The 13,350-nt window shown below is 45.9% G+C and overlaps 1 protein-coding gene across 1 annotated transcript; it reads right to left on the bottom strand.

Moving 5' to 3' along the window:
* Positions 1–2,542: 2,542 nt before the first annotated feature.
* CCNQ (cyclin Q) lies at positions 2,543–8,652 on the bottom strand. Its single transcript, XM_078610687.1, has 5 exons — positions 8,364–8,652; positions 6,982–7,165; positions 5,913–6,045; positions 4,979–5,212; positions 2,543–3,887 (listed from the first exon to the last, which is right to left on the bottom strand). The coding sequence occupies exons 1-5, from the start codon at positions 8,455–8,457 to the stop codon at positions 3,798–3,800; spliced, it is 735 nt and encodes a 244-aa protein (XP_078466813.1). The 5' UTR covers positions 8,458–8,652; the 3' UTR covers positions 2,543–3,797.
* Between the last annotated feature and the right edge of the window lie 4,698 nt (positions 8,653–13,350).

Genomic DNA, 13,350 nt, shown 5'->3' with positions numbered 1-13,350 from the left:
TATTGTGAAAATTCGGTCACAGTTCCTATGGTCACTGTTTCATTGCTTTTATGGCTTTATTTTGGTGATTTTTCGAAAAGTTTTTTGGTTTGGCCATGTTTGTTTGTTGTAGTACAGAGTTAGACTGATGACCTTAATCTAAGTTGTCTTGTGGTTGTTGTTTGACTTGCATCCCACTGGGAGTTTTGCACACCGCGTTGGTGTACGGTGCTTTTTCTGAAATATTTTGCAGTCTTTTCTTGAATTTTCTATTTGCACATAGTCACATAGTCATTTTAAGATGTTTTCTTGTTCATATTTTTTGTGTTGCGGTTGCACCTGATTCAAGAGCCGAATGGCTCACAGGGCTATACCTAATAAGTGAGCTTGAACACACTTCCCAATGTGCTATCGACTGCAAACTTCATATAGCTATGTCATACTGATGACAACACTATATTCTATCATTGAAAATTAAACATATTTTTAAACAATCTTTTTAACGGCTCCAATTGTCCACGCTCAACTGACGTTGCCTGTAAATCACCACGGTCCCTTACGTCACGGCAAGCCTCGGGGAGCCACGCCCAGGGGCGGGGGGTGTGGAAGGAGGGGAGGGGCGATGGGGGAAGGGGGCAGGGGGAGAGGCAGCTCGGATAGTACATTTCATTAAAACGTGTTTTATATATTTTTTAATGTTTTATTAAACGTAATTTTGCTTATAAGCACGGCTGTTGAGTACAGCCCCCCCCCCTCAAAAAAGCCTCGTAACGTTCTTACCCGCTCCAACACCTGTGAAAAAGAGCTTTATAGCTCAGCGGATTCCTCCTGATTCCGATCAACGTTAAAGTTGGCACGTGGACAGCAACATCTCAATACATAATGCAATGCCAATAATTGGAAATATGTCCAGTACTATAATTTGACAAATTGATTTGGTGATGTTGCTGTGTTGGTAATGGTGCATAATCACAACTCGCAAAAAAATAACTCAACAAATGTGTCACCTCCGATCAGCAAAGTCGGCTACGTACGGTGCAATAGGTCAACTTAAATAATACAATAACATTGGCCTTAAAGTACAAAAATTTGGAATGTGACGTTTTGCCTGAAACGTTGCATCATACATTTGTATTGTTATTTATTCGTCTTTACTCCCAATGCATTGTTGGTGAATGTGTTATTGTCAATTGTGTACAACTGCCAATGCAGTAGCATCACCAATTTGTTTTAAATGCATTTATATTGGTTCATGTTATGCTACGGTTAGTTATATTCAGACTATCAGCTGACAGCGCTGGGTAGCAGTGGCATGTGGGCAGACACCCTGATATCCAATGCTGTACTGTAGTGGGCTCAGACTGAATTAGCTGGCAAGCCTTGCTAGTTGGTGGTGGTGACATGTGGGCGATGAAAACCGCAAAGGCGAAATGCGCAATTTCACATTGGTACAGTATTACAATTCTTGTCGTAGCTGGATAGATCAGAATGTTCATGCCCTCATGTTGAAATTAAACCAAGGTATGCAACTCTCATCGATGCATTGTTTATCTGGCATTGGTGTCTTTTTTGATAATTGTTAATGCTTAGCAGTGTTATTTCTTGTGGTCCGAATACCACCGCTGACATCCTGGATACCATACTTCCGTATTGTAGCTGGCAGGCGTGGTGAGCCTGTCAAACCTCGGAATGGTGCGCTCAATGCAATTTATAAATGAGGTTGTAATTGGTGGAAACGAATTTTTTTAAATGTACAGTAGCTAAAGACTGTTCTATACACGCAAAATTTTCCATCTAAACCCTACCGAGGCAGGGATGGAAAGCTGGCACAAATGTAATAAAAGACTCGGACGCTTCTCTCTGTCCTGTGTCCTTTATTTGGGTTCGATCTCTTTTCCCTCACGGTACTCCCCTATATACTCTCCACTCTGCAGCCCCAGGCTGCTGTCGCTCACGTAGCCCAAACTCCCTCCTAGCAGCCCCGCCGCTGTCACGTCGTGCAGACCCCTGCTGCCGACTCCTCCTTTGCAGACCCGCTGCTCTCTGCAGCCTCCTCGCTGCTCCTCTTGCCCCGGGGTCGGTCACCGTTGGCCGACGGTGCCGATCCTCGTGGCTCGGGTGTGTGGCGACCTCGCCACTCTCTCTCACCCTTCGCCCTGCGTGGCCTCTCACTTTTCCCAGTCCCCGATCACTCCCGACTGCTTCCGGTTACCCCCCTTATAGACCCTTACCCTCTCCCCCACGTGACGTAACTCCTCCCCCCATGACGTCACTTCCGGGAGGTCGTTTACGCCCGCATTACACAAAGATGAACACCGCACTATGAACCTGGAGACCCGAGTTCGATTCCTCGCAATGCTGCCCACGCCCTATTCTCTCCACCAACCCGCACTGACAATTAGTCGAACATGTCCATTGCAGGCAGAGCGTGACGACGCCTTCATCCAGCAGCAGGTTGATACAAGCCTGTAAGTTACTTTACAAAAATACCTGAAGCACAAATATTGCTTTCAGTATTCTGACTGCAGAATACTGAAAACAAATGAATGAAACACTTCAGTGCTCCAGAGTGTAAGCTTTATTGCATCTGATACAGATACAAGTTTACAACATTGGACAAAACATTAGAAAAATGCTCGTTGAGAGTCCACCAACGTAAGTCGTCGAAGAAATATGTACAAATAGTGTGGAACATCACAACTCCAAGAAAACGACAGCACTCTTGAATAAATAGCGCTGCCATTTTACGAGTTAGGGGGCCCAAAACCGATTCCAGGTGGGCGGCATAAGGCAGCAGAGTTGTGGGGAATATGGTCAGGCCAGAGGTGATGCCGTCCCATGTCACAAGACGTTGTAGCTGAGCGGACAGGGCACAGTTTTTAATCCCTGGCTCAGATTACAGAGACTCGTGAATGTAAAATGAGTATCACTTGTGAAATAAGTTTTAATCTGCGAATAAAAACACATTATATCTACTATAAACGTTACGGTTGTTCAAAACGTCACGCACAGACAAGGTGAGTAGCAAACGTATCACGGTTAGCAGGTACACGAAGAAAATTAATGGAAATAGAGAGGAAAGTCATAGATTTCTTGGACGTCATGAGAAAAGAGACCTAATATAATTGTGAAATTTATAGGTACCACAAAAATACAGGGAAGACAGCGAATTAAGGGCGAAATAAATGTGATGCAACTGGGAGTAACTAATTAAATGCTCCTCTTTGGTTCTTTTGGTAATGTCACGCAGAAATAAATTTAATTAAATAATATAAGAAAATTAAGTTTCAATTGCAACACAAGCAACCATTATCAGGTACAAATGAATGAGAAAACAAACATAATCAACTTGGAAATATAATGCAATACAACAGAGTCGGCCAACAAAACAGTCAACACCCCACTTGGTTGATTACATTCTTCCAAAGAAATGTGTTTTTTATTTCTACATAACTTTACCTAAAGAACCAAAGAGTAATTCCTGCAGTCACGAAAGCTTCGAATCTAGTTAAATTCAAAGTTCTTGAGTAATATTATGGACAGAACTAAATGTAAGGCCATGATTGGTGACATCTTTGAAAAAGGGCATGGCACATAAACAGTTGCTCTGCGCAAGTTAGATGCAAGAAGTACTGTGATGTCACTTCATATGCAAGGTATAATAGGAAGACCCATCTTATGGTCACAATCACACCTTTTCCAGTTTATAAATCATCAACTGCATGGATAATCCCTTGTGTCGACACATTGACTGTCCCGATATTGCCATGTCATTTAAGCGACGGTTTTCTTCTCTTCCATCGCACATTTCATGGCAGTCACACGCGGCCGTCCAGGTCGTAGGTGGAGATGAGTTCACACACGATCTCGTTCAGGACCTCATAGGAAAGGTCTTCTTCGCACAGCGCCTGTCCACAGACAAGCGTTCAGAGCAACATGATGCAAAGTCACCAGGTGCACTGCCTGATACTGATGTTCTTACATTATCATTCTACTGCGCTAATGTAGTGTGCGGGGGGGGGGGGGCTGTGTGGTAGCCAGCGGACAGCAAAGTCCATTATTGTACTGTACTACTATGCACCTGCATCTATGGTCTCCGCTTTCACCAACCAACGCATGAGATCATATTTCTTGACTGTGAAGTCAAGTGGGTTTGGGAAAGATATATTACGAGTATGGACGACAGCCAAAGGCTGAGACTCACGACACAGTGAGAGCCAAACGTGGAACAAGCTCAAGAGGACGTCCATCACGGAGATGAATGGATTAAATTCGCTTGAAGGATCGCTGCATCTCAAGACCATGCAAGACAGCGACGGTTTGGGGAGGCGCTTATAGAGCGAGTGGCCAGATCATGGATGATTATGATAAAACATAAAAAATGCAATGGTGCAGTCTTGCAATTGCCATTGCTTGCTCGCACCACTACTGGCGTGAATGGGGATACCACAAGAGGGAGACCTTTAAAGCCCATCTACGCGGTATTTGAGCCTACTCGTCCATGCTGGCCAGATGTCATGGAAGAAAGAGGTGGGCCATACCCACACTTTACCCCAACACACGTCACAAGATGATGATGCAGTAATATCTACAGTCTGTTCTATAACGCATGTTTTCATAATGAAAATTGGATACAATGCGATGAACGTATTAGAGAAAATTTTTTTTTATATACCGGATGTGAATTGGATATAACGCGATTGGGTGAACAGAGCTAAGTCGCGTGAGAAAGATTAAGCGGTTGCACCGCTGCCTCGGCATTGCATCATACAAGGCGGGATGCTGCTGGATCCTTTTAGATGCTACCCACACGCCTGCGTACGCATCTCACGTGTTATCGTGACTGTGCTTTTTCCCTATATTATACATTATATATTCCAACCCGATTTTTCCATAACACGGTGTTCTTCAGGAACACAACTACCGCATTATAGGATAACAGACTGTGTGTAGAACTTATTTCGCACCATACGTAACCAGCTAATCGGGAGGTACACACCTGCCACCAGGAGGTGCGAGCTTCGCGGTTGCCCGGAACCTCTGTTCCACGGCACTCAAGCGCCAGGTAGAGGGCAGCGGCGGCGACGTGCTGCGCGCGGTGCCGCAGGATGGCCCCGCCGCGGAGGTAACTGTCGCTCAGCAGGGCCCAGGCCGTCTCGGCAAGGGGGCCCGCCCGCTCCCACGCCCACGTGCCCATCCAGTTGCGCAGCGATGTCAGGTAGTACAGCAAGTACTGCGGTGGGAAGTAGTGAAAACTTGCTCTACTCGTACTGGTGTGGGGTGGTGCGTATACATCTACCAAACGTCCCTGGTTGTTTGACAGGGATGTTTCCCAGTTCCGAAAAGTTATCCTGGTATCCCACCAAAGCATTTGCGATGTTTTGTATTCGTTTGGGCTAAATGAGTAGTGGGCATGGTTTAAAGAGGAGTGGGTGGGCCATATGAGCAGTATCCTGGACATTCGCTCTGTGGTGCTCATGGAGGGAGGGGCTATCATCTCACCATGTGTCCTGCCTGGTTGAGCATCCAAGAAATGTGATAGCTTTCACAATGCACTGGATTTGTCACGAGAAGGCAAGAGGCCTGTGGTATCTTGATTTGAAGCTTTCGTGACTGCAGGAATCCATACTCTTTTGTTCTTTCGGTAAAGTCACAGTCTGCCTCAACAGCAGATCATGCTTTCGCACCTGATGACGGACGCTTGTGTTGCGCCCAAAACGTCGTGATTTATTTTATTTTATACCTACGTGACTTTACCGAAAGAACCAATGAGTATGCCTGTGGTAGACATCCTTATACCCAAGAACACGTCCGCCACGGAAGTGAAGCGATAAAACAAGCTCACGTGCGGGAGCTAGATGGTGATGCCTTTCTTGGGGACGCCTTTATTTATCATAGGGTAGATCATGACTACAGTAAAGGTGACAATTTACCTTGTGCGGGTGTGTGAAGGAGATCTGAAATTTGAGCACTCGTAGGATGAGGAGCTCGCACTGCACCAGGCTGTCCCTCAGCTCCCAGAACTCCTTTGACAACTGCAGCAGCTCTTTGTCAGGGTTCAGATGCCTGTCAGTGCAAAGACACGTGCATATATTCAGCACCAACCAATCAGCAATAATGGAAAATGTAACAACAAATCCGGTCAGATTTTATACTAATTAAAAGCAACAGATTGAAATACAGAGGTGTAAATCTATTAAAATGTCACCACTTTACATAATCCACAAACTAGCATAGTAATGGTTAGTGCATTGGAAGTGTGGGGTAAGGTTAGAAAGCAAAGGGCCAGCAAATTGTCCGAAATCACAACATTAAATAATTTATTTGGCGATGCTGCATTGGCAGCAGTGCACAAGCACAATTAATAACAAAAAACATTAATCAATAAAACTGTGCCCTTAAAAGAAGAAAAAAACACATGACAGTCACATTTCAGGAAATGGCCCTTCGTCACCCTCCACTGACTAACGATTTATATGTTTTTAAATCACCAAAAACCCATTGAGGAAGACTCAGTGGAACAGCTGGAAGGCTGACCGTGCACAGGGGGGTGGAGAGGCAATACGTTCAGCAGCTAAATGCCAACGTCGTGAGGCCTGCTAGCCATGACGAGAGGCCTTCAGGAGAGAGCTCGTGTAGTTTGGCTATTCCTCCGTTGAAGCAGCGCGGACTGCAGTACGGTGGTTTGCTATATAAGGTCCATAGTTTGTGTTGCGTGGTCACAATTGCTACTGTGGCTTGCGCGTTTAACTTTGCATTCATAAAGACGCGCTGCAGCATCAGCCCATTGTTAATGTGACGCGGCGAACGGTCACACCAGTGTCTTCGAGGAGGAACGTCAAAACCAGGAGGTGCGACTATGTACGCGTGTATGTGTGTTGAAGGTAGCCAGCCGTGCTAATCGGAGGTGCGACTAAGTTGGCGCGATGGGGACGCGAGAAGAACGAATGAAGCTGGAAGGCAACCGCCGTGGCGCGGGTGAACGAGGGCCGCTCTCGCCACCTGTGCACCACGTTGATGATGTCGCGGAGGCGCACATGCTGCTCCTCAGCCTTGCCCGCCAGGTAGAGGCAGGAGGCGGCCACCAGGTGCGGGTCGTAGTCGTCCAGGCTGACCTCGGAGAAGAAGGCGTGGTAGAGGGTGCATGCCGTGGCCAGGGGCACCGAGCGCATGCCCAGCTTCACGCCTGCGAGCAGAGCGGTTGGTTGCAGGGTCAGCTGGGGGCAAAGTGCTCAATTGAAGCCGAGTGACATTCGAGGCAATGCACTACAAGTTCTGAGCCGAACGTACGTGCAGAGCACACCGCTCATCAACACAATTTTAAGTGAAACTGCCGCATGGTCGCTGTGCCATTGCGGTGACTTTTACACCCCTTGCAAAAGAAGTCAAGTTTGTGAATCCCTACCAGCCCGGCTGATTTATAACATCCATAAGTGTTCAATCCCCACCAACACTGCAGGTGGGGCTGGGTGGGGGGTGGGGCTGGGTGGGGAGGGGCTGGTCACCCCGTGGTGCCCTTATAAAACTCAACGTTTAACCTACCCACGCCGGCTTGTGCTCGCCCTCACAGTCGGCCATATTTGCGGAATACACCACGCCGCCGTTGATCCTGGCCATTGACCGAGCAACCCAACGTTCCTACCAGCTCCCTCCTCCTCAGGAATGTGTTTAGTAGCACTCATCGCGCACTGTAGGGGAGCATTTCCGACCTGACAGCGCTGCTTTGCGTCCAATTGTTAGTGCGCTCAACCGCATCTGTCACTACGAGCGGGTTGCTCTCTCGCGGTGACAGGCTCACACCTTATTAGCTTCGCTTCCGATATCGTGGCCATTCCACGCGGCCTAATTGCGGTAGTGCAAAGGTTAGCAACTACGAAACCCCGGCGACACGAGTTCGATTCCCGCTCACGGCCAACACCAGTGACAATTGTCTGAACCGGTCACGGGCCTCCCCTAAGTCGATGCAGCCTCAAATGAGCACGTGTACCCGGTGTTGTGTATAAACCATCGCCACTGGGGAGATAAAGGCGGCCTGGCGTGGTGTTGGCCTTCATAGGCGCTACTCGTTAATAGCACTTGCCCGGACAGTCTTTTAAAAATAACACTTTGGAAATAACAGGTCCAAAGTCAAAAGCCTGGCAGAATAATATTGTTACGATTGGAAGGACGATTTTAAAAAATGGATTGTGCTTCGAGTTTAAATTTATCTCACTCTTATCCCTTCCCCCAATTGAGTTTGCGTACGCTTGTGTGATTAAGGCAGGGCCAGTTACACACGCAGGCCCTGTCCACATGGGTTTGGCACCATGTGAGTGAGTTATCATGGGGGTCTTTGTATCGCCGATACATTGGTGGGCCATGCCCGCTCGAGTACAATACAGCACCTGCTTCCATGATGAAGCGGCAGAGCTTGAAGTGGGTCTTGGCCTCTTTGCTCGGCTCCTCAAAGGCGGGGAGGCCTCGGTCGGTGAGTTCCATTGCGGCCACGGGATGCCAACGACCCCCCCCCACCCACCTTGCAGAACCTGGAACCCGGTCTCTGATCGACGGATTAAAAGCCCGAAACTTGGCCCCAGGGCTTGAGACGAGAGCTCTCGACCGTGGACCCACGAGACTGATCCTCAGAGCTCCTAGGAGCCCAGCCAGGCACGCAGGGGGATGACCCCAGCAAGCCGCACTGTACGAGGACACGTGGACCCGCGCTTCCCAGATGATGGGAGCCTCCATTCGGGAATGAGAAATGAGGGGGGAAGAACATCCAATTGTATTTTTTTAAAATATGTAATAATTTTACCTGACTTATACAACCAACTGTATATACATGTAGTTATTAGAATCTCAAGGTGTACATGTTCAGCGACTTGTAATGTTGTTTTATTTGAATATAAATTCGTTTTTAACAACCAACACCCCTACAACTAAATGGAATCGCCTGAATTGGTTGAGAATGGACGTGCCAGGGGCCGTGGCAATTTGACGGCGTTGTTGTTTATTTCAAGAGGCGTTTTAGCCAATGTTTGTTTATCCTATCCTGTACTCATTTGTTTTCTAAGTTTACAACGACAAACAGATTGCACCGTCAGTTTACATTTCTTTGCCATTAGCTGCACGCTAATATAAGCAAGTCAAATTTCTCAAATATGTAAAAAAAAATCCACAGCTTTACAAGTTCACAACACGATGCACGAACATGTCTAGCCACTCTACTGCTGGATGAGTGCCTCCCCACGACGTCGCAGATCCGTGGGAGTTATTCGACCATACTTCACCAGCGCTGGTGTCAGTGTGGATTAGTTCAGGTCCTATATGCTCCAACGTTTCTACGGTAACTGTGTTTTGCTGATGCACGATCCCCTACTGATCACGTAGTCACACAACGGCCGATAACAACCTGTTAGGGACCGTCCATAAATGACGTCACGCACCGAGGGGGGGAGGGGGGTCAGACATTTGTGACGATGTGTGACCGGGGGGGGGGGGGTGAGAAATGTGACGTTACATCAAAATGCGCAACTTTAAATAAATATAGAATTAACATTCTTGTTTTTCGGTAAAGTCACGTAGAAGGAAAATAATAAAAAATAAAACAATAAAAGTATCACGACGTTTCGATTGCAACACAAGCAATCATCAGGTTTGAAAACCACAGCAAGAAAAAAACCGTCACTTTTTTCAAAGCTATAAATCGAAATACTGTATACAATTGTTATAGCAACACTAATTGTTATAACAACACTCCTACAACATTAGGGTGCAGCGCCACATTAAATACGCACTACAATGACAATAGTTTAAAGCGATTTGAAGCATGTTTTATTTTCAAAATGGAAATATGGTTTGGGGGGGGCAGAGCTTTGTGACGTCATATTTGAGGGGGGTCTGACTTTTTGTGACACCGTGTGACGAGGGGGAAGGGGGGGCAAAAATCGACCAAAATCGCGTGACGTCATTTATGGACGCCCTCCAACCCCTTATCAGTGCCTATCTTATTACAGACAAATTCAGACCTTATTCGTCACCCCGTGCCCCTTATACATCTCAAAGTTCATCCTACAAAGTCCCATTGCAAGGGAGATACACAAACAGACATTCTTCTTTTCTTTACCCGTATTGAAACGGCTGTACGCCGTATGGACCTGAAAACTCAATTTCCCTGTACAAGAATACGGGTAAACCGTATAGATTGACAGGCTTGCAGTACTACCCGCACATCCGATGAGCACGGTTAGCTATGTACAGTGCGAAAGAAGTTCATACACACAGGCTGAAATCTGCTTAGCTTGATATTTGATGAGATGGGGGGGGGGCATTGTGGATGGTTGGGGGGGCATAAGCACAGCACACGCGTTCCTTGTTAATTCCCCTGGGTGGCATATATGCAATTAACACGCCTGTGTTATAAAGTAGTCGATTGACATATACCTATGTCGATAATTACGATCCAGAGCAAAATTGTGTTCGAAACATCTATTATTTTGGTTTTAAAATTCGATTTTATTCAGGTGTTACGTCTATGGGCATCACTAAAGCAAATAAACACCGCGTGCTTGGCCAGCGATTCCAAGCGCGACTCATGGGGAAAGTGTCACGGGATTTTGAGACTTTTATGAATAAACATGTGATATTATTCATAATAGAGGTTTTTTGGGTTAGATCGCGTAACCCAAAAACTCTCTATTATGGATATTGGTCGCGAAAGCCTATGAGTTTATATTCCAAAACATATATACATTCAGACATGCTAATATTTCGGTGGAGAGGTGGCCCAGTGTTTACGCAATGCGTTATGAACCCATCCACCTAACATCGGTGTTGAGTGATAATCATTATTTAACCGTTCCTTCGTCTTGATTTAAAGCTTTCGTGACTGCAGGGATTCATATTCTTGGTTATTTCGGTAAAGTCACGTAGAAGGGAAATAATAAAATAAGAAAAATATTAAACAATACAATTCTCACGACGTTTCGACTGCAATCGAAACGTTTCGACTGCAATCGAGACGTCGTGAGAATTGTATTGTTTTATATTTTTATTTACCGAAAGAACCAAGAATATACGTTCCTTTGTCCTTTCATAAATCTTCCACATTTCTGGGAGACAGCTGAAATACACCAGCGGCTGCCAGCGATGAATCAGCCGTCCTGGAAGTCTTCAGCTGAAAACTTGTATTGGCCTCATCACACTTGCTTTAGTACCATCATCATTATCATCATCTTCAGAATAAGCCCCTCTCCTAGCGAGTATTCCAACATCGCGGTCTCGGCGTAGGCCGAGAGGTTTCGGAGAGCAACTTCTCAAGTTGCACCTTCTCCATGATAACTCACTCACATGGTGCCAAACCATTGTGGACAGGGCCTGTGTGTGTAACTGGCCCTGCCTTAATCACACAAGCGTACGCAAACTCAATTGGGGGAAGGGATAAGAGTGGGATCAATTTAAACTCGAAGCACAATCCATTTTTTTTTTAAATCGTCCTTCCAATCGTAACAATATTATTCTGCCAGGCTTTTGACTTTGGAGCTGTTATTTCCAAAATGTTCTTTTTAAGAGCATTAACCAAAAACATCAAAAATGTTGCGGAAAAGAGAAAAAAACCCACACCGACGCGTTTAAAGTCATAACAAAACGAGGGGAAAGAAAACAAAGGCAAGGAAAACAAGGCTACCTTTTCCCGTCCCGTCAGTAAGCACACAATCGGAGTGCGAGGGCGCGGTGTCACACAGCCTCAATTAAACAGGAAGGTTTGTCGGACCTCGACAAACACTAAACGACCCCGCGAGCAATTGTAAGTGAAACTGCCAACGGCCTCTGCCATTTACGGTGCCTTTTTTTTGTTGGCGCCTCTTGCTAAAAAAATCAATACTCGCTAATCCCAGCCAACCCATTGCTGGGGACTTCGGTCGAGTAGACTGCCTGTTACCATCTCATCCATCAGTCCATGGCACCGTCTTCAACCATCAGCGGCACTGGCAGGTGTACAAAAAAAACACTTCTCGCTCTCCGACGGTGGGTATAATAGCTAACTACATTATCAGCTCAGAGGGTGCCCCAGTCTGTCAGGTCGGGGCCCCCAATATTTGATTTGTCTCTCATGGTGGGTGTCAAGGGGCCCAAACTCGTAGCTTTGGCCACCCCTTGCTCGTTACGCCATTATCCGATTTAATGAGAGTTTTTTTTGGGTTTGATCGCGTAAGTATATCAATGTGTCGTTAAACCCGTCCCCCACCTGACACAGCCAATTAGTAAGGGTTGTCACGTAAACAGAACATGCCAATTCGTCACTAGTATAGTACACCGGTGTGTTGGAGAACCAAGTCACAACATTTACAATCTGAGTTCGACGCTTCGCCAGTAATTACAAATAGCTTAATCAGGTGACAGCCAAATTTTTGGAGAAGTCCACCTGTTTCGTTCCTTATATAGAGGCGTAGATGTGGTGACCACACTTCTATGCTCTTGAGTCAACGCACATGATGCATGCTCATTATGCGAGTCCATTGATCTTGTCCTTCCTGTCCATTGCGTGTATTAAAACGGTAATCCCTATTATTGATAATATTGGTCGTGGAAGCCTACGTGTTAAACTGCTCTCCAATTCCTCCCTCGCACTGACTGTTCCTCGTATTCCCTGCCATCATCTCCTTTTCACAAGTCCTCGCAATCTTCCTCCATTCAAGAAATGTGTCAACTCTTATCTATCACACCTTCCGTAGTGCTGTTTGTGGCTGGCCGTTTTGGCCTGTTGTGCTCCGAAACCGTGATTAAAACACGTCTGCTCTACTTCTCTAAACATGCCGGTGACAGGGTTGACATCTTTAACAAATTTGACCTCTATTTCCCATGGTAAACAGAGCAGAATGAGTGAAATAAATAACATTACTATTACTAAACTTGTATATATAATATGCTATGTAAGAGGCCACTGAGCAATCACGTAACTTATCCACTTGCCAGGAGAATAATTAAATGGTATTTGTACGCACAATATAATTTGGGCTGTGTTCCCTCCATTGCCTTTTCACTCTAACTTGCCCACGACATGTTAAGAATAATCTGCTTTAGATTGTTAGACGATGACGAGGATGGAGATACTGAATGTAGCTGTAACCACACACACACATATATAATTACTGTATAACAATACGGCTCGAATTTATGGGTAGGTGAGCACACACTAGGGAAACAAGCCCCCTTTCACTCACAAAATGAGACCTTGGACTGTGTGACTGATGAGAAGTTACCCAGGACGTTGGTTTTACAGTGTTCGTTTGCCCAACAACATGACGCAAAGCCACACCACCGCCCATACTCTACAAATATACACAGCATTTTATATAGGAACCTACAAATATACACAGCATTTTATATAGG

This window comes from Lampetra planeri, chromosome 34 (assembly GCF_965212315.1).
Source record: "Lampetra planeri chromosome 34, kcLamPlan1.2.h2, whole genome shotgun sequence".
NCBI classification, from domain to species: domain Eukaryota; kingdom Metazoa; phylum Chordata; class Hyperoartia; order Petromyzontiformes; family Petromyzontidae; genus Lampetra; species Lampetra planeri.
Note: the sequence above shows the minus strand (reverse complement) of the source record. Positions and strands in the feature narration are given on the sequence as shown.